At 58.4% G+C, this 20,442-nt stretch overlaps 2 protein-coding genes across 9 annotated transcripts in view; one reads left to right on the top strand and one right to left on the bottom strand.

Annotated features, from left to right (window-relative positions):
* The first annotated feature begins 3,921 nt into the window (after positions 1-3,921).
* TMED1 (transmembrane p24 trafficking protein 1) lies at positions 3,922-6,163 on the top strand. 2 transcript variants are annotated; one of them, XM_045991277.1, is made up of 5 exons: positions 4,054-4,187; positions 4,607-4,762; positions 4,876-4,973; positions 5,116-5,299; positions 5,925-6,163. In XM_045991277.1, exons 2-5 carry the CDS (start codon positions 4,679-4,681, stop codon positions 6,141-6,143), a joined length of 585 nt encoding a protein of 194 aa, XP_045847233.1. In that variant the 5' UTR covers positions 4,054-4,187; positions 4,607-4,678; the 3' UTR covers positions 6,144-6,163. The 2 variants fall into 2 exon arrangements, with proteins under 2 accessions (XP_045847232.1, XP_045847233.1); XM_045991276.1 differs by lacking the exon at positions 4,607-4,762 and having other exon boundaries at positions 3,922-4,187.
* Positions 6,164-6,999: 836 nt separating this feature from the next.
* The window catches only part of DNM2 (dynamin 2), an 85,461-nt gene continuing 72,018 nt past the window's right edge, over positions 7,000-20,442 (bottom strand). For 4 of the 7 annotated variants that reach the window (XM_045991269.1, XM_045991274.1, XM_045991268.1 and 1 more), the window contains 6 exons: positions 16,134-16,243; positions 13,613-13,724; positions 12,943-13,107; positions 10,312-10,544; positions 9,073-9,324; positions 7,589-8,508 (listed from right to left, as the gene is read on the bottom strand). In XM_045991269.1, coding sequence (XP_045847225.1) covers positions 8,439-8,508; positions 9,073-9,324; positions 10,312-10,544; positions 12,943-13,107; positions 13,613-13,724; positions 16,134-16,243 — 942 coding nt within the window. In that variant the 3' untranslated portion in view covers positions 7,589-8,438. Of the gene's footprint in view, positions 7,131-7,588; positions 8,509-9,072; positions 9,325-10,311; positions 10,545-12,942; positions 13,108-13,612; positions 13,725-16,133; positions 16,244-20,442 lie in introns of those variants that run through there. The other 3 variants (XM_045991270.1, XM_045991272.1, XM_045991275.1) reach the window with 2 other exon arrangements.

The following is a 20,442-nucleotide window of genomic DNA, read 5'->3' as shown; positions in this document are numbered from 1 at the left end:
GGGATTCCTGGCCTCGAGAAGCCAGTCGGCAAACTCCGCATGGTTGTAAGAAGCCCAGGCTGACTGCAGGCCGACACTACAAAGGGAAGATGGACTCCACGTGACGCAGCCTGTGTAACTGCTCCGTCTCTTCTCTGGCTACTCCCCTCCTGCCGCTCTTCCTTTCTGCCCCTGGAGCCCTCTGAGTGCCTTCTGACCTCGGAGCGTGGTTCTCTCTGCTTGCTTCCTCTCCTTTCTGCTTGCCTCCTCCTCAGGGAAGCCCAACCCCCCAAGCCATCCACCGACCGCCCAACATTTACCCTGCGAAGCCCACAACTACCTGAAATCATCTTAGTCCCAAACTTGGGTATGACTGGCCTCCTCCACAGGAATGGCAGCTCCGTGTGGACACAGAGTCTATTTTACTCACAGTGTCAGACACTCAGTAAATATTTGTTGACTACTTGGGCAGGGGGTAGTGTTTTCAACTGAAGCAAACAAGAAACAGAAACTTCGACAAACCGAGCAAACACAGTCAGAATCAAGTTGATCCGAACTCTGGAAGACAGGCAAAGGTTTGTGCCAACCAAGTGAACACTGAATCAAAATGAAAAGGAAACTTGAACATGGCAGGAAAGCTCTGTGGTGTTTTCCCCCACCCTTTCCTCATCTCTTTCCCAGCACGGTGGAGGTCTTGAAGACAGCAGCCTGGGTCCCCAGTATGGGGCTCCTGCACCCGGTCGCCGAGGTTGGCAGTACAGTGTTTGTCTGTTCTAACATGTCTGGCAGGTTCCTATGGGTCTGACTCAAGGTGCTTGTCTGTTGAACTCAGAATGCTTTCCTGGAAAACACTGTAAGGCAAAGGGAATAACCCAGAGCCACCCGGGGCAAAATATTGTAATCGAGGACAACACTAACCAGGGATTTTACCAGCAAAAATGGGTTTATTCAGGAATAGCAAAGAAATGCAACTGTGAACAAGCTAATCCGCAGCAAACGCATAGGAATGTCTGGAGAACAAAGAAGAAAACTTTTATAGAGGAAAGGGGAAGTCCGGAAGGCTGTTATGAACAAGAAATCCATTGGATTAAACTGGGAGTTGGAAGTGTAGGGATGTTGCATGCGTTGAGCTTCTCAGTCTCTCACTGGCTGCGCTGGTACCAGCAGGAGAAAACATTTCTTCCCCTGCTGAGGTAGTAGAGTCGGGCAGGAAAGTACCAGTTTGCAAGGTCCATCCCTTCCTGTGGGGTCTGCAACGGACAACAACGAGTGGTAGGGTGTGAGAGCTCCCCCTTCTACCTCCTGATTCCATGCTAAAGGAGGTTTCCTCTTATTAATTTTCACAACAATGGACACGCCAAAAGCTGGGAGGAAGAGCTAGGGTGAGAGCTTCTCTGGTAATTAAGGCATTCAGAAGTACCCGTATATACTGGGGGATTTAGTGAACAACATACATGCCCAGGGCAGGAAAAGTGCTCAGAAAAGACCTGAGAAGACCTTGAGCTTTCATCTCAGGCTTATCTCTAGACCCAGCACAAACAGGAAGTGAAGGCTAAGGCAAAATTGTAAATGACCTGGAAAAGCAGGTCTTTCTACAGACACAGGTCTGAGGGAGTGCCCCAGAATAAATCTGAGGGAAGATTTTGTTTCTTTTTTCTTTCCTCTGCTTGCTCTCTATAATATATAAATAACTATTATAACTCAACAACCAAAAGACAACCCAATTTTTAAATGGGCGAAAGACTCGAACAGACATTTCTCAAAACAAACAAACAAAAACCAACAAAAAAACCCCCAAAACCAACCAAAACAAAACAAAAAAATACAAATGCTGAACAAGCACCTGAAATGATGCTCAACATCATTAGGGAAATGCAAATCAAAACCACAATGAGATACTATTTCACAACCATTAGGATGGCTGTGATAGAAATAAATAGAAAATGGCACATGTGGATAAGGATCTGGAGAACTTGGGGCACCTGGATGGCTCAATCATTGGGCGTCTGCCTTTGGCTCAGGTCATGATCCCAGGTCCTGGGATCAAGCCCCGTATCAGGCTCCCTGTTCAGCGGGAAGCCTGCTTCTCCCTCTCCCACTCCCCCTGCTTGTGTTCCCTCTCTTGCTGTATCTCTGTCAAATAAACAAATAAAATCTTTAAAAGAACAAACAAAACAAATAAGGATTTGGAGAACTTGAAGCCATTATACATGGGGTATCAAAATGGTGGGAGGACAAAATAGTGCAGCTCTGTGCTCAGCAAGGAGCCTGCTGGAGATTCCGTCCCCTCCCTCCCCCTCTACTCCTGCCCCCACCCCACCTCGCTCTCGCAGTCTCTCTCTTAAAATAAATAAAACTTAAAACAATATATACACATACATATTTCTTAATTAAAAATAAATTTTCAGGGCGCCTGGGTGGCTCAGTTGTTAAGCGTCTGCCTTCGGCTCAGGTCATGATCCCAGGATCCTGGGATCGAGCCCCATATCGGGCTCCCTGCTCAGCGGGAAGCCTGCTTCTCCCTCTGCTTCTGTTCCCTCTCTGTTTCGCTGTCAAATAAATTAAAAAAAAATTTTTTTTTTCAAAATGTCCAAGCAGCGAGTTTGAATGACAGAAAACTTTGGAAATGAAAAGGAACAGTAACAGTGACTGCACATAAACTTTGACACAACAAGGTGGTGTGACTTCCCCAAGCTCTCCAGAAGCAGGAAAGAGCTGACAGCCACCGGCTGTATTCGAAGAGTAACTGTCAGCAACTGGCAGCCACTCCAGGGCCCATCTTTAAAGACTCAAAATTTCCATCTAAACATTTTCCCTTATGTTTAGACAGAATCACCAAGCAGAGTCTATTTCTCCAGTGACTTCTTGGCTTATCTGCCAGCTTCCCAGAGGGTGGTCGCCTCCAAATATTCTAAGCCAGACTGAGGGAGCAGAGGTTACATGGTGGGCTGCCTAGTGGTGGGCGATCAGCCTGGAAAATAGCAGATAATATACGCTGAGGGTCTATCCTGTGCCCAGCGCCGAACGAGCATTCTCTCAATCTTCACAACAGCCCAAGGCGGTAAGACGAGCATCACACCGTCTTACGGATGAGGATACTGAGGCCCGGTGGGATGATTCCAAGCCAAGGGTCGAAGGGGCAGGGTGGATGTGGGTGGCCTGACTGAGGCTTTGTGGCTCCCAGGCCCACACTCGCCTGCCTCGTAAGCATCTGGCTGTCATTTTTCCTACCCTGGGTCACATCAGTTACTCTGTTTACTTGCTGCCCCCCCTCCCCCGCCCCGAGTTTGGGACCTTTGGGATGCAGACTGGCCTATGTCCCTCTACGGACTCTACGCAAGGAAACGGAGCGCTACGGGCAGGGCTTCGTCTCGAGTTCCACAGCCCGCCCTATAGGGCGGTCGTCCCATCACCCCAATACAGACGAGGAAACCAACGAAGTGATGGCTCTAAAGAGCAAAGGGGGTAAAGGGTCAGGCGTTGAACCTGGAGCCACGGACAAGGAACACGAAACCCCCACATCAATACGAAAGGGTCTCCCTCTCGCCCCCAACTGAATCAACTTATACGTGAGCCCTATGGTCGCGTACAGGTCCACGCCCAGCCCTTATTTAAAGTCCACTCCACCCCGGCCAGGGGCCTCTACGGTCGTCGCGCGCAGCGTACTCTGGGAAAACCGCAGGGAGGTGCCTTAAAAGGTCCCGGGAGCCTCCTACTTAGCTGTCTTAACTTTTGCCTGAGAAACATGCACACTCATAGTAGTTATTTTTATCATTCCTTCACCATCCGTTGCGACTAGAGCTAGAAGCTGCTCAGAAAGAAGCCCCCAGAAGGTTGGGTGTTTCAAGGCACAGCAGGCATTCATCCGGGCAGCTAAGATCTCAGGGGGCCCTTCACTTTTTCTCTCCGTTCGCTTCACACCACGGGCAGAAGGGACTGCCAATGAGCTCCACCGAGTAGCAGAGGGGGGCAGGGCTAGCTCTTAAAGGAACCGCGACCTCTCCGCAGACCGGAGGGTGACCCGGATGATGGCGGCCGGCGCGGCCCTAGCCTTGGCTCTCTGGCTACTATTGCCGCCGGTGGGGGTTGGAGGGGCAGGGCCCCCGCCGATCCAGGACGGCGAGTTCACGTTCCTGCTGCCTGCGGGGAGGAAGCAATGTTTCTACCAGTCTGCGCCGGCCAACGCAAGCCTCGAGACCGAGTACCAGGTACAGGGTCCCAAGTCGGGAAGCATGCGACCGAACGGAGCCAGGGCGAGGGGGCGTGGCCAAGCAGCTGAAGCGAGACAGCGATGAAAGAGGGAGGGGGAGGAGCCGGTGCGTGAGAGCGCGGGGGCGGAGCTAGGAAGAACGAGCGGGAGCTGGTGGAGACGGGGCGTGGGAGCGGAGTGGGTGTGAATAATAGCAGGAGGCGGGGTTAGAGTGAGGCGGCCGGAGGGGGCGGGGCCATCGGTTATAAGCGGCCGCAGGAACCCCGCGAGTGGACGTGGCCAAAAGTTGTCTCGACTTGGGGAGTTGGTGGGCGTGACCAAGATGCGCCACTAGAAAGGGCGTGGTCAACATGAGGCTTTCTCGGGGGTTGGGTTAAGGAAAGCAGGGCCCTGTCGCCTCACTTGGGGTGTGGCCAGGTAAACGTCGATCCAGGACTTACGACGGGGGCGTGACCAGATGAAAGAGCCCAACCCAAAGCTGTCCTATCAATGAAGACTGAGCCAAGGCAAGGGGCGCGGTCAGAGGGACAGGTGGGGCAGGACCAGGTTGCAGGTGTAGGTGTCCGCGCTCAGGTAGGCCCCTGGTGGTCCTGGATGGGTCTGTGTGGGTTGGTCCAGCCCTGGCTTTCCCTGGCAGGTGCCCTTGGCCTACCCCTAGCCCTCCACCCTCTTACCTGTCCCCCCAGGTGATCGGAGGTGCTGGACTGGACGTCGATTTCACACTCGAGAGCCCTCAGGGCGTGCTGCTGGTCAGCGAGTCCCGCAAGGCAGATGGGGTGCACACGTGAGTCAAGTCCCACTGTCTGTCTGGGTTTAGTTTCAGCCCTGCCCCTCCCCGGTGGCCTCAGGTTACTACCTTCCCTGCCTCTCAAAGTCCGGCCAGCGGGCCACTGTGGGTCATGTGCGTCTGTGTGTCTTTCTCCCAGGGTGGAGCCCACGGAGGCTGGGGACTACAAGCTGTGCTTTGACAACTCCTTCAGCACAATTTCTGAGAAGCTGGTGTTCTTCGAACTCATCTTTGACAGCCTGCAGGATGACGAGGAGGTCGAGGGCTGGGCGGAGGCTGTGGAGCCTGAGGAGATGCTGGATGTCAAGATGGAGGACATCAAGGTGCGCCCAGGCTGAGCCAGGGCCACTCATCCCAGATCTCTGGCTTGGGGCAACAGTGCTTCCCTACTCTCCCACCTTGGCTGGGGTCTGCATCTGCCTGACCCAGCCCCCACCGGGTGCCTCCACTTTAATTAGAACAGTAGCCACTCACAGTTAAAATAATAGTGCATTTCTAGGTGTAGGAATTTAAGAGCTTAAATAACTCACGAAATCTCCATATGAGGTAGGAAATGTGCTTCCGATGCCCCATTTTAACTGAGGCACAGGATGGCTAAATAACTTTCCTAAAGCCACACAGCAACTGGCAGAGCTGCATTTGAACTCAGGCAGTCCGGCTTTAGCAACTGTGCTGTTAACCACTAGTAAGTCCATTTTTTTAAAACTTATTTAGGCATTCAATTCTCACTGCAATTCGGAGGAAACTGAGGCCCAGAGAGGCTAATTATCTTGCTCAAGGTCACACAGCCAGTCACCACAGAGAGAGGATTTAGACTCAGGCAGTCTGGCCACAAGAGTCTCCTCTCAGCTCTCTCCTCCTGAAACACAGGCTCACCCCCTCCCCCCAGTTTTCTTGGTCCCTGCTCCCCAAAGGGCAGAGGCCTGACCCTGCCCCTCTGTTCCACAGGAGTCCATCGAAACCATGAAGACCCGGTTGGAGCGTAGCATCCAGATGCTGACGCTCCTGCGGGCCTTTGAGGCACGTGACCGCAACCTGCAGGAGGGCAACCTGGAGCGGGTCAACTTCTGGTCGGCGGTGAACGTGGCCGTGCTGCTGCTAGTGGCCGTGCTCCAGGTCTGCACGCTCAAGCGTTTCTTCCAGGACAAGCGCCCTGTGCCCACGTAGCCCCAGAAGGAAGAACAGGGAAAGGAGGGGCAGCAGGCACCTGTGTGTGAGATCTGGGAGATCCGGGAGATCCATTCCCCAAACTGTTTCCTATGGGAGGGGAGGCCACGCAGTCACGGCCCGAGGTGTGGCCCGCGTGTGACTCTTCCCTGCCAGGAGCCAGGCGAGAAACACTTGGCTTGGCTGACAGGCCTGGGCCCCCCAGGAGGGACAGCTCAGTGACTGCACCTGCTTTCCTGGGAATTATGCATGGAGGGGACGGCACTGCAGCATTTGAACGCGACCTTTGGATCTTCTGGCCCCCTTCCGTGTCCCCGCCGGTAATGCGTGTGCCTTAGCCCGAGGCCCAGCCTGCACTGGCACAGCTCAATGTGGGATGGGGGCCAGGAAGCAAGTTCTCCCTTCCCTTCGCTCCTGGCCTTCTGAGGCAGGAGATGGTGGGAGGGGGCTTGCTGCTTGTGGGACCCCACACCTTCCTCTGTCTCCCTGTCGCCCCACCAGAGGCCTGGTTGCTGCTGCTGGGGGCAGCTCCCGGGCGGGGGCCGGCCTGCTGATGCCAGGGGCCGGGAAGGAGACACAGCTACAGTGTTCTTGCCAGGAGAGTCACTTTATTGAGAGGAAGGAGCCCAGCCCCTCAGCCCAGCACCGGGTGGGCTCGCGGTGGAGTCTCGTACCAGAACTCCAGGAGTGGGGGGGGGGGGGCCTGCACGGCCACCCGCCCCTCCTGCTCTCTCTGCAGGGGGCCCCGAGCAGGGCTGAGGGGTGGCCCAGGCAAAGCTTTTGCGCAGGAGCTTCACGGAACAAAGGGCGGTCTGGCCTGGGCACTGGAATCAATAAATTATGGTCAGAAAATCACAGCCTGGTGACTGGGGCTCAGGGACACCAGCCGAGACAGATCTGCCCCCAAGGGGGCAAACTAGGCAGGCGGGAGGGGTCTCCCACGAAGCTCAGAAGAAAGGCCGGGCGGGAGCCGATGGAGGTGGTCGCCTGGGCACAAGAGAAAAATCAGAAAGCAAAGTTTAACTGTGACCTGGGCTGGGCCGGAAGGCCTTGGACCCGGGTGGAGTCCTCCGGGCTGCAGTAGTGGGGAGGGGGCCCTGACCACGGCTGTTGGGGGGCAGAGGGCTGGGATTCCCTCTTTCCTGCGTGGGTCTGTTGCCCACCCCAGGCCTGTGTCAGGGGCTGCAGCCAGGCCCCTGGGTTAGTATATGTGGAGGGGAGTGGCGAACGTTTGTCCCCATGCCTGACGTGTTCTGAAAACCAAGAGATTTTTCCCTCTAAAGCACGCCTGCCTCTGGAACAAGTGAACTCTCCCCGGGAGCAAGGTGGGGACATGCCCACGGTGGCGGGGTGCGGGGGGTGGTCCTCGTCAGAGGCCTGCCTGGGGAAGGTGAGCGGCCCACGTCCTCAACCTTAACGCCAACACAAAAGGCCCACACGGCAGCCACCAGAAGCTTCTTCCCTTTATTTTAGTTTATTAATAGGATACAGAGTGCAGGCACTTACAGTGGTCAAACCGAGCGAGGAGCGAGCAAGGGCTGCTCTGCGATGGGCCACCGGAGGCCCAGCCCGTCGGGGAGGCCTGGGTGGGAGCCAGGAGCCCCTCTGAGCCGCCCCACTCACTCAGCCCTGAGCCCGAGCCACCCCGGGGACCCAGGAGGAGGAGAGGACCCAGGGAGGAGAGAGCGAGGCCGGCAGGACGGAGGCTTCCGGCCCTGGCGAAGGCACCTCCGGCAGCCGAGGCTCGGCCGTGTGATTAATACGGCCACGGAAGGAATATTTACAACTTGCAGGGTGGGCAGCGCAGGGCCTGCTGGGCCTGGCTCGCTGCCTTGGAGCTCCTGCTGCTGAGAAACGGACAAGCTCCTTGGGCCCCAGGAAGAGCTGGGGGGACAGGCACTCTTGCTGCCCCGGTTTTCCAAAAGGCCTGTTCTTCTCAGGCTTTCCTGGCCAGAGAAGCCCGGGGTGAGTCCCCCCCTGGCCCCGGGGCCTGGATGCTCATTTGAGATGGCGCCCAGAGCACATTCCCTCCTCTGCTACCCTGCAGCTCCATCCCCCAAAGTGCAACGGCCCAGCTCCCGCCCCTGCCCCAGGGCTCCAGGGCTCCTTCTTCAGTGCTGTGTCCAGCTGGGGATGGGGGCCAAGGTTGAGGAGTCAGGGGGCTGCCCACAGGGAGCCTGGTCCTGCACGTGGATGACAGGGCCCGGGCCACCGAAGCCCCCGCATGGTGGGGGTGGGTGTGCGAAGACCCCCTGAGAACACGCCCCCCCCCCTCGTGGCCTAGTCCCCCGTGGCCTAGTCGAGCAGGGATGGCTCGGCTGGGCGGATAATGGTGGGCCGGCTGGGTGCAGCAGGGGGTCTTCTACTGCAAAGAGAATAAAGACAGATGGGGAGGGGAGAGGGGGAGATGGCAGTGAGGCCATAAGTAGGACGAGGGAGGGGACCCAGGCCCCTACTCCCCCCACAGTGCCCGACGCTCTGAACGCTGCTAGATAAGATGGAGCTTGCGTGTGACTCTGGGTGAGTCCCCGCCCACCCCGCACCTTGGGCTCCTCACAGCCTGGCCTGCTGGGTGCGGTGAGGCAAGGGGGGCTGTGCGACAGCTCGTGTGTGTGTGTGTCCTCAGTAAGGAAACGAAGCTGAAAACCAGGAGAAGGGGCCCCAGGTGCGCACTCCCAATCTGCATGGTGGGCCACCCGCTGAGGCAGAGGCCAGGCCGGGGAACCTGGGAGTCAGCCTGACTCTCCACCGCTCTGTGACTTTGGGCAAGCAAGCTGGGCTCTCTGGGCCTTAGTTTTCACACCAGCCAAATGCGGATGAAGGCTCTGTTTTCCGCAGGGCGCAAGGAGAGCTCCTCGATTCCAGGAGAGGCCTCAGGGCGCGGGCTGGCTGGTGGGCAGTGAGGGGGGCAGGGCGGGTCCAGCCTTACCTGGGCACTCCAGGGGGGATGCCGGGTGGAATCCGAGCCGGCCGAGACGGGATCTGAGGTGGGGCCGAGAAGGGGTCATTGTTGGCAAACACGCTCTGGGGTCCAGGCCTGGACGGGATGGGGGGCGCGGCGAAGGAGGCTGCTGCCCCCACTGGCACGGGAATCAGAGGGGGCCCCGGGGTCGGGCCTCTCACTGCTGGGGGCCGGCCCGGGGGATGCACGCTGGACATGGGTCGGCGCTGTGGAGTGGGGCTGTGGAGGAAGGAGAGGGTGTATGAGCTGGAGAAGGGGGTGGGGAGCACCAGCCTTGCCAGGGTGGCGGTGGAAACCCAAGAGGGCCAGGGTGTGACACGGGCTGGCAGCGGCCGCAGCCCGGGGGGCGCAGGGGCATGTCTGCACCTGGGCAGCAGCCGCACGGGTGTCCGGGGCCCCTCCATCTGCCCCGCCACCACCGGCTTCGTGATGGCTGTGCCCCCAGCTGAAACGCCAGTACCTCTCCTCGGCCACCAGGGGTTCCTCCTTCTCTCTGACCTCACTCCTAGGGCCACTTCGGTCTCACCAGTCCTGTTCCGGCTGTCTGCTTCCCGCTTCCTCCAATCCACCCTCATTAAGCAGAGATCCTTCCAGAGCCCAGCCTGGACTCCAAATCACGTCTAGTGCCTCCTACCCTGCCCTGGGCACCCCACGGGCTCCCCGCTGGGCCGGAGCGCCTGCTGTTCCCTCTCCCTAAGTAACTCCATGGCTCATTGAGGCCTTGGCAGGGCTGATTCCCCTGACCGACCCTCTGTGCTCCAGCCACCTGCCCTGTCACTGGTTAGGTGTCCCGGTCTGAGGCTCTGCACTGCCCCTGCCAGTGTATGTCCATCCAACAGCTTGGAGGTGGCCGAGGGGGCAGGAGACAGGCCAGTCATGCCCTCCAGCTGCTCGTGCAGATCCCCCCAACCAGCGCTCTGTGCTCCAGGACCATGAGCCCAGGGCCCCTGCTGCCCTGGTCTCTCTCCCTCTCCGGCTTCTACTTGGGCTTAACGGATGGAAAACACCAGGAGTCAGACGGGCCTTCTGGCCAACCCTTCTCTCTCCTTGTCCTTCTGGCCCAGGCCGGGCAGCAGCTCCCACTGTGACTAGGTCCCCTCACCCCAGCCACCCCCCGGGGCTGGGGCCTGGCAGGCCACATTGGGAGAGCCGGGGACTCGTGGGAAAGTGGCCTCCGCAGACTCCAGGCGACCCGGCCTCTCGGACCTGTGGCTGACAGCGCTCTGGAGCCAGGTGTCATCGACGGGCGGCGGCACGGGCGTGGACACAGTGCTGGTGCTGATGTCCCCGATGATGTTGAGGGCCTCCTTGAGCGCGTGGTACATGCGCAGCATGTCGTCCCGCCGCTGGGCCTGGTCAGCCGACTCCTCCATGAGGCTGCTCTGGTCCGCCGAGGAGTACAGATAGGCCAGCAGCTCGTGGTGGATGAAGGCCTTTGTCTGGGGGGCAAGGGGCAGAGAGGTCAGGGCATCCCCCCACACCTGACCTTAGGATGAGCCCGTCCTAAGCATCTGCCACACCCAGAGGGCTGTCTGGTCTTTAACTTTACGTACGACACAGAAGATGTTGGAACTGCGAATGAGCCTTCTACCTGGCTGTCGGCTGCGTCTCTCCGGGGCCCTGTCACGTGTCCTTCCAGCCAGATCCACGAGACGCTTACTAAACTTCTCAAATCCTACCTCTTTTACTGCCGTCTTTCCTCCCATTTCTTGTCTTCCAGCTGGTTTTCATTAAAAAACTACTAGTTTCTGTTAACTTTATGCTCTGTTCCTTCCTACTGAGAAACTGAGTTGCTCAGTTACTTTTAGGAGTTTCTGGGTTCATGTTCACGTGCCCGGGAGCTTCTCCAACTAGGAATAACTTCTCCTATTCTTTTTCAGAGTTTCGCACCTCCAAATGATTTTTCTGATCAAACTGCATTGGCTAGTAACTCTATAAGAAAGTTTGTTTGCTTGTTTGAAGATTTTTATTTATGTATTTTAGAGCGGGAGAGAGAGTGTGTGTGAGCAGGGGGAGGAACAGAGGGAGAGAGATCCCCCAGCAGACGCCTCACTCAGGGCAGAGCCCGAAGAGGGACTCGATCCCAGGACACTGAGGTCATGACCTGAGCTGAAATCAAGAGTCAGACGCTCAACCAACTGAGCCACTCTGGCGCCCCTCGAGGAAGTTTTAAACCCAAGTGGAGATGGCCAACTTGTTCTTGTTTTTAGAGGGGATGATTCCTGTGCTTCCCCACCAGGGCAGGAGTGGCTCTGAGGCTAAAATGCAGACTCGTAACAGAGGACTCCTACCACTGTCTTTTTTAAGAATAGATTTGACTTTTCCTAGACGAACTTTCAGCATCTGCAAAAATTACCTCGCCTGAGGGTTTCTGCCCTCTTGTTTTCCGGAGCCCTCCCATACATTCTGTTATGTTCCATAGTTTTCCACTTCATGAGGCGAGACTTACTATCAACCCGGAGATCCTCCTCCCCTTCTTCATGTATTAAATGGATTCTATTAAAGGGATAGAGATTTCCAATCTTCGGCCACTACGCAACAACGCTAAGATAACAGGCAAGTACGTATGTGCTCAGTGTGAATATGGGCAAAGGTCTCTGTGGGAGAAATTCCTGCGAGTAGAACTTTGGGGCCAAACCACATATGCATTGTAAATTTCATAGTGGCGGAAGCAAGCATATCGTAATTCCTACAGGTGAAGAACATACCAGCATACCCAGGAAACCCGACAGTGCTCATCCTGAAGCAGATCACAAAGAGCACGGTGAAGAAGAAGGGACTTGGGGTTTTTGCTCTGGATCCTGTTACACCGAAAGCTTTTACAGGCACGACAGAAACCGAGCCTGGTCTACGGAGACCGGTGAGTGCCCAGCTGAGCTGGAGCCCCCCGCATCCCCCAGCAACCTAGAGCCGGAGGTGTCAGGACGGCTGCATTTCACCAAAGAGCAGGCTAAAGCTCTGAGCGGCTCAGGAGCCCTGGCGGAGGCAGATAATGCCCCCAAGCGAAGGGAGGCTGGGTTGCAGGCCATCAGGAGGCCACAGTTTGGGACCTACTCAGTCTGGGTTTTAATCCCACCTCCCACTCTTCTGAGTGACTCAGGGCAGGTTTCTTGACCCTGCTGGGCCTTGTCCTGTCTATAAAATGGAAATGACAGCAGTCCCTCTCCTAGGCTTATCGTAAGGCTGAAAAAATTCAGAGAGAGCGTAGACGTGTGGTGTTAGCTTTAAATACCTAAGAAAATGGGAGTGAGCCCTGTGTGGCCTGTACCTTCCAATTTCCCGGGAGAGGCGGAGAATCCTCCCGGGAGAGGCGGAGAATCCTAATTCTGATGTTAAAAAAGTAGTGACTCACTCTAACTTTATTTATTTATTTGACAGACAGAGATCACAAGTAGGCAGAGAGGCAGGCTCCCCGCCGAGCAGGGAGCCTGATGTGGGGCTCGATCCCAGGACGCTGGGATCATGACCTAAGCTGAAGGCAGAGTCTTAACCCACTGAGCCACCCAGGCGCCTCACTCTAACTTTATATTTCAAGTAAAACAGTGTTGGGGTGCCTGGGTGGCTCAGCCGGTTGGGCATCTGCCTTCGGCTCAGGTCACTATCCCAGGGTCCTGGGACCGAGCCCCACGTCGGGCTCCCTGCCCAGCAGGGAGTCTGCTTTTCCCTCTGTCCCTCCCCTCGCTCATGCTTTCCCTTCCCTCTCTCTCTCAAATAAATAAATAAAATCTTCTAAAACCCAAACCACACAGCGTTCAGGCCGATCCGGCTGCGGTGCCCTGGCCCCCGCCCCTGCACCCGCAGGCCCTCTCCCCTCCCCCGCCATGGCCGGGCACTCACGTTGTTGATCATGAGGTGCATGATGGTCTTTGGCATGAGGTCGCGGATGGACTTGTTGATGATGGCCACGTACGAGTCCACCAGGTTGCGAATGGTCTCCACCTGCCGCTCGAGCTGCGGGTCCATGGAGAAGGTGTTCTCCTGGACTCCATCCTCATTTTCTGCCTGCAGGGGGGGAAAGGGCATTTGGTGAGGTGAGTGTGGGGAGTCTCCCTTCTCTGAGAACTGCTTGCCGCGTCCTGTCCACCACCATCTTCCTGGGGACGTCCCCTCATGGCCAGGTTGACGCTGTGAGGCCCTGCTTGCTCCTGGCCTGAGCTGCCCGGACCTCGGGCGACCGTGGTCCAAGGTGATTAGACCCATTCATGTGGGGACCAGAACGTGTTAATTTAGGGGCTGAGGGCAGCCATGTTCACCCCACCTCAAGGACAGGAGGAGGAGAGGGAACAAAACAGATGGGATCCCAGGCCATGGAGCTCCCTGGCCTTGGCTTTAGTTGGAGAACCTTCTGGACCCTGACTGCAAAACCCTCTCCGCCATTGTTTGTTTGCTCAAGAGAGTACAGGCTACGTGCCTGGAAATGACCCACCCAGGGAGATGCTAGACTCCCTCCCTCCAGGAGGGGCCAGTTCCGCTCAAGGAGCATCAGTTGGGCAGGGCAGTTCCCCACCTGGTCCTTCTCGGGGTAAACCCCAGCTCGGAGGAACGAGGCCTTCCAGCTGTCCACATCCTCCTGGGAGTCACAGGCCAGTTCGATCTGCCGAAGGTCCTTGTAGACGTTCCTGCGGCAAGAGGAAGAGGCCCGTTCTTGACCCTGCCCACAGGCCTGGCCGGCGCAGGAGCTGTAGCGAGGGCTCTGGGGTCTGACGGACAGGGACTCACACCTGAGCCGGGCACAGTCCGAGCCCCGGGATGGCAACAGCGCCTGCACCCTGTTGGGCTGACGGAGCATCAAGTCAGTGCCCACGGCAGCCAGGACCGTGCCGAGAGCAGAGCGTGTGCTCAGCGAGCATCTGCCCCCAGCAGCGTCCGGGGGTTTTGTTTTTTGCCTTTAGTCGATGCCTCTCTTTCTCCTGGGCACCTCTCCTCATTCATGCTCTCCTGCGGGGACTGAAGGCTGCCAAAGATACTCTCGGAAGCGGGCATGTGTCCCCCAACACCCCTGGTTGGGCAGCTCCCATCGAGGTGTCTTCAGGGAGGTGATAGCCAAGCTGTACACAAGAACATTCTGTGATGGGAGAATCGTTCTCAACCGCGCTGGCGGCTGAGGTAGCCGCAAGCCACAGGCGGGTTCTTCGTGAGCACCGCGAGGGCGGCGGAGGAAGTTCACTCAGGTTGCATTTCATTTCAATTTACATTTAAGTGGCTAAATGAGGCCAGCGGCTACTGCACTGGACAGTGAAGGTCTAGAATGTGCGTGGATTCCTGGGGGCTGGGCTGTGGGGAATGGAGGGCTGTGGAGCTGTCCCAGAACAGGACGGAGACTCCCAGCTACCGCATGGGAGATGCTGGGCAAATGTGGGTCTGTGCGCAGAAGGCCGGTGCAGAGCCACAGGCTGGAGGGAAAGCGGACGGACACCGTATGGATGGCATTTATGGATGGTGTTCTGTAGGCCAGATCCCACAAGACAGGTGTGGCCAAGACGGCCCAGCCGTCCCAAAGCTTTTGTGTGAGATCGGAGTTTGGGGTTAGTCACGACCTCGTGATGGAGCTACGGCTGGCTGGCAGTCGGCAAGTCCAGAGTCTGTGCCCTCCGACTTCTGGAAGGAGTCTTAGGGAGTGAGGGGCACGCCTTCGTTGCTCCTTCTCCTCCTCTCTAATACTGCCTGGAACATCATCATGATGGCTGGCGCTTGGGCAGCCATCTTGGAAAGGGAGGAGGAGGGCTCCGGAGCAGGAGCACCTGGGCCTGGAAGCCGGTGGAGATGGCCTCCTGCCCTGGATGGTGAAGCCATAGGAAACCCAAACCTCTGTCTTGTTTCCATGACTACTACTCTGGCTTTCCTGAGCTCACTCCTAAATGCTACGTTAGGTACGACCTTCACCCCCTCACACAGAGGATCAGGGGCTGAGGAGGTGGGACAGTTGCCCTGCGCTCAGCAAGTAAGAGCCTCCAAGTGGGCCTGTCCTGCGACAAAGCCCAGGGTCTGCCTCATGCAGGCTTTTTAAGCAGGGGAGGTGGGGGGGACAGGGGGAAGAGCCGAAGAGATAAAAGGTTTTTGGAGCCAGCTAATGGCCAAAGTGGGCCCCAGAGCTTTTGGCCAGCCCAGAACAGAGTGGGATTTGACATGACATGAGGCTTTTGCCTCGCACCGATGGCAGTGTGGGAGCGGTGGGCCGCGGGAAGGTGGTCCTGGGACAGTGGGGAGAGTGTGTCCACACTTGGCCCTTCCTCCTACTCTCAGACCTCCTGCCAGAGCTGGGCTTCTTCCCCAGCCAAGAAAAGCATCTTTGTTTGTGTTAACGTTCCCCCCACCCCCAGCAATGCCCGTGGGGGTGGATTCAGCAAGGCCTCTCTCTACACGCACCCAGTGGTCTCACCCTGTGACTCTGACCATCGCCTTGCAATAACAACTCCCCAGTTCACACCCTGCCTGGAGCTCGTTCCAGAACATCAGACTCTGGAACCTACACATTCCCCTCCTGGACTCCCCCATGTGGTGTCTCATAGGCCCCTCTCCCTGACCGTCCCCAAGCCTACACTGACTCTGCCTGCCCCATCTCAGCAGAGGGCAGCCCGGTCCCTGCAGTGCTCAGGGTCCCCAGAAAATTCCTTCCTCCTTGTACCTGCATCCACCAGGAGTCTGGTCAGCTCTGACTCTCAGAATAGGCCACCTCCCCCTCTAAGTCCTCGGCCCCACCTGGACCAGCGCCATCCCATCAACCCTGGTCTCTCAGCTCTGGCCCTGTGTTCCCTCCATAGCCACCAGGAGGCGCCCGTGAGCACCCGAGCCAGGGCCAGTCCCTCCCCTGCTCAGAACCCTCTAAGGCTCCCTCCTGCCTTACTTCAACATGTCTCTGCCCAGAGATCCTCCCTGACCACACCCGGAAGCACCCAGTTTTCTGCTTCTTACTTGATTCCCTTTCTAGAACATGACATCCCAGGCCAGAGGCCTTACGCAGAAAGCGCTCAGTGGATGCTGCTGAATGGCCGAACGAGGCCAGCGACCATAGCCCGGTGGGCCCTCACCTCTGCTCTGTGTTGAAGATGGCGAAGACATGCTTGTTGGACATGAAGCCTTTCTCCACATCGCGGATTTTCAGGTTGTCTAAAGGCAGCATGTACTTCTTCTCCTTCTCCTGCGGGTGGAAGGGGAGGGGTCACCGTGATCTGTTTAACTGGGCATCTGAGGATACCCTGGGCCAGACACCACGCCAGGGTCTTTGCTGGGACACTCCTCCTCCCAAGGCCCACATGGCTCCCTTGTGTGTCCTTCCGGTTTCTGGGCAGAGGGGACTCTGCTGGAGAGGCCTGCTCTGTCCCCACCCTGCACTTTGCTTCACTGCCCACTCCCCATTTCTCTTCCACCTCTCGGTACTTCCCCTCATGTAACCGGACCCATCACATCCTCTTGCTTATGGACTTAGGCTACCGTCCATCACCCGGTCTGTCACCCGGCCTGATCCGTCAGTTCAAGGTCAGGGACTCCTACTGCTTTTGTTCACTGCTGACACAGCGCGGATACTCAACACTGGCCAGCTCTCATTCGACCCAGAATCCAACCCCTCCTCCACCAGGAATGAAACCGTTAATGCAACTATGACATCTTTACAATGAGCCTACAGCTGAGTTACCACTATGGTCCCATTATACAGAGAGGAAGACTGAGGCCAAGCGGGGCAAGCAACGATTCAGGAGTGGGGCTCGCATTTAAAATTCATCAGCTTCAGATGTTCCTGGAGCTGGAAAGTGAGCCCCATTGAGATGACGCCTGAGCTCCAAGGCCACGGAAGTGTCACTCGCTTCCTAAGGACAGCCCTGTTCAGGAAGTGCCCGCTCGGTGGCCGGCACTCAGTCCTGGTGACTGCAGGGAGTGGGGGGGTCTGGGTAGGAGAGAGCTCGGGGAGGATGTGGATCACAGGATTGAGCTGGCTAAGCACCTACTGTACCCAGCGTGGGGCAGGAGCCCTGCAGGCGTGTCATCTCAGACCTCCCCATGGGGGCGGCGTGGGGGACCCGTTAACGGGTTTTCTGCGTCAGGAAACCAGAGAACGGCATCAGGCTGCAACAGGATCCCCTGGTTCCCAGGCCCACGTGACCCACAGCCGCTCGATGACCTTCCCCCATCCCTGCCAGGGAGGCACTGCGCTCAGAGAGGTAAGGTGGCTGCCCAGGGCCACACAGCAGGGGGAGTGGCCCACACCGGGATTTCAGAAGCCAGGCCCACGTGCCCCACAGCTAGGTTCTGCCCACCACCCTCTCTTTTACTTCTGGGTGTCTTGGGAGAGGAGACCCCTTCCCCCTCATCTGGGAGTTCACTTCTTTTCACCTGTTTTGTCCCCGGGTACTGGAAGGCCCCAGAACAAAGCCCAACATGGCTGCTCCCTCCAAATTCCAGAGCAGCCACAGTGATCGAGGGGAAGGGGGGCCAGGGGCTCCCTAGCAGGTGGGGACTGGCTTCAAGTTTCAGGACGACAGGAAGAGAGGCAGGAGTGAGCAGCGGGCTTGGTGCCTGGCCTTGGCCCTGTAGCCTTGGGACCTCAGATGGGCTCTGCCCCAACCTGGCCATGTGCTCTTGGGTAGGCCACTGCCCCTCTCTGCCTCAGTTTCCTCATCTGTCAAAGGCGGACAGGAGTCCGGCCCTCCTTGTGCGAGGTGAGGATTAAGGCGAGCGCATGAGGCACTACGAGGGTTTTCTTCTGTGTGTCTGTCTGTCCCTCTTACGGCTCCAGAGTCCGTTCCCTGGGCTCGGGCAGGGGAGGAGGCAGGGAAGAGGGCTCCTTCCGGTCGAGCTACAGTGGGGGCAGAAGAGGGCCCGGTGGCCATGGAGGTGGGAAACCCCCGTTCAGCCCGCACTCTGGGAGTCCAAGGATGGAGGGTGGCGGAGAAAGGCTCCAGGCAAGGTCCAGGGCCCCACCAACGTCCCAGAGAAAAGTCTTGTGGGGCTTAGCAGGGGCCCGGGCAGGGATTCCCCGCCCGGAGGATGGAAGGGCCTCTGCTGCCCCCGCCGTGCTGTGTCAGGAGACAGGAAGCTTCCAGTCGGCCGATCAGGCCAAGTAACTGAGTCACAGTCCTTCTGGGCCCGGAGCGAGACGCCACATCTGGAACTGTTTATAGTGTGATTCCGCCCAGAGGCAGCGGCGGCCTTCCTGAGGCTGACACGCACACACGGAGCACAGCACTCCCGGAGACGCGGCGGCGTGCGCACCCCGCCCCCAGCCGACCCCGGAGACCTTCCCGGCCCACGGAGGCCGCGGACCCAAACCCTCCCTCCCGCCCACGCCCACCCGCTCCCCAACCCCCTCCTCGGGACTTCCTGCAAACCCGCCACTTTCTCCAGATGCGAGCCGGCCCCGGCTGTGCCACGTCAGAGGAGACGAAGCGGATCGGCGCCGCCAGTGGCCTCCTCGCCTGCTCCGAGGGGTCGGGTGCGGTGGCCCTACTCGCCGCCCGGAGGCCTGCGGGATGGACAGCCGGCCCCGCCAACCCAGTGTTCAGACTACCTGTTCAGGGGGCTCTGAATGTGTACAGTAGTCTGCACATTGGTTAGGCTGGGCTCGGGCAAGCGGCGCGTCGGGACCGGCACCCCCCAACCTTGCTGCCGCCTCCACAGCGAGGCAGACTCGGAGGTGAGCGTCGTCGCCCACCGCCCTGCTTCCCACTGGGCTGGAGGCCTGGACAAGAGACTTGGGGAGTCTGGGTGGGGCCTGGGTGGGAGAAGAGCGACCAGGGAGAGGCAGAGGGAGCCTGTTGAGGGGTTGGGGACTCTTGGCAGAATCGGTCCCCTACTCTGACCCCACACGGTGACTGCTTCCTCTTGGTGGCTTTTCAAAATAAAGAAATAACGTTGTCTCGCCTCTCTGAGGGGTCTCTGAGAAAGCGGCCTGATGGTGGGGCGGGGGGGGGGGGGTTTGCTGCCACGTGTGACTCCGAGGGTCCCTGCTCTGCGGGGCTCTGGCTCCTGCCCCTCCTGATCGGAGCCTGCTTTGTGTCTGCGGCGCACGCAGGGCCCTGCTGGTTCTCGTTCCCGCCGGTGGCCGCTCCACCCTCCACCCGCCCGGTGCGTCCTCTGATCTGGGCCCACAGGAGGGCCTGGGGCTCCTGCTCTCAACCCCCACATGAGGGGAAGCCAAGGGAGCCCCTCCTGCCCTGAAGGAAGGTGCTCCGAGAACTGGACGGGGGGGCGGGGGGAGCTGCGAGGACGGGGTTTGGGCCGGGAAGAGCCTCTGCCCCGGCCCCAGGTGGAGATGCCCGGGCCCAAGGTGGAGACCAGCCCTGGCCGGGCCTGGCAGCTGATGCCCCAGAGCAGACTGGCTTTCAGACTGCGGGGGCGGAAGGAGGGAGAAAATGGACAAGCGTCATCCCCACCCGCCCTCAGCCCGGCCATTTTGAGAAGCTGCTCCAGCCACGAGTGTCCCTTCAGGACAGCCTGGTCTCGCCCTCCCTCGACATCCCAACCCCGTGAGGCTCTGTGAGCCTGCAAACGCCCTCCCCCAGTTTAGAAACAGCGGCCAGACAGGGTCCTTCAGGAGGCTCGGGGTTCCCGACGCTCCTGGAAGGTTCCAGGATGAATCTCTGACCTGGTGTCCAGTGGGATGATAGCATTTCTCCCAAAACACCCTCCCTCAAGAGGAACCGTGTCTGGCCTGGGCCCTGAGGGAGTGGTCCAGGCCAGGGCTGAGGTGTCTCTCAGGACAGAGAGCACCTGCGCTGTGACCCCCCGCCCCCCGCCACGGGGACCGTTCCACCCTCTGTGACGCAGGGCAAATCAGCGCGTGTGGCTTGAACCCTCCCTGGCAAACAGCGCAAGGATTTCCTGAGGAACATGTGGCCAGGATGGGCTCTCCAAGCCGGCAAGCCTGTTATAAGGCACAAGAACTGTGTCCTCCCAGGCGAGCAGGACGCACAGTGGCCACGTGACTAGATTCCAGTCCGGGCCGTGAGCAGAGCGATGCATGGACCTTCCTCGTCAGGCCCTTCTGCCCCTTCTTCAGGTTGTTAAGGCCGCAGTGCGATGGGCACGGGGCTTCGGGGACCACGATGGGGAGCCACGTGTTAAGGGGACGATGGGGAAGGCGGAGCTTGGGCCCACGCCAGCCTCACACAACCAGGGCACGGGAAGGAAAGAGACCGCTGTCTGTCAGTGCCTTCACTTCGGGCCTCTTGTCACAGACACCGAACCCCGCCCCGGCCAATGGGGGGCGCCTGAAGGCCCAGGAAAATGAGAGAAACACAGTGGCCCTCCCTGGTGACACTCAGAGGCCAAGGGGCCCTCAAGAGAGCAGCACCAGGGTGGCATCATTCCCAGGCCACTAAGCTGTGGCCACGCTGTTGAAGG

This window comes from Meles meles, chromosome 20, assembly GCF_922984935.1.
Source record: "Meles meles chromosome 20, mMelMel3.1 paternal haplotype, whole genome shotgun sequence".
NCBI lineage: Eukaryota > Metazoa > Chordata > Mammalia > Carnivora > Mustelidae > Meles > Meles meles.
The sequence above is the reverse complement of the archived record's forward strand: the minus strand, read 5'-3'. Positions and strand labels throughout refer to the sequence as shown.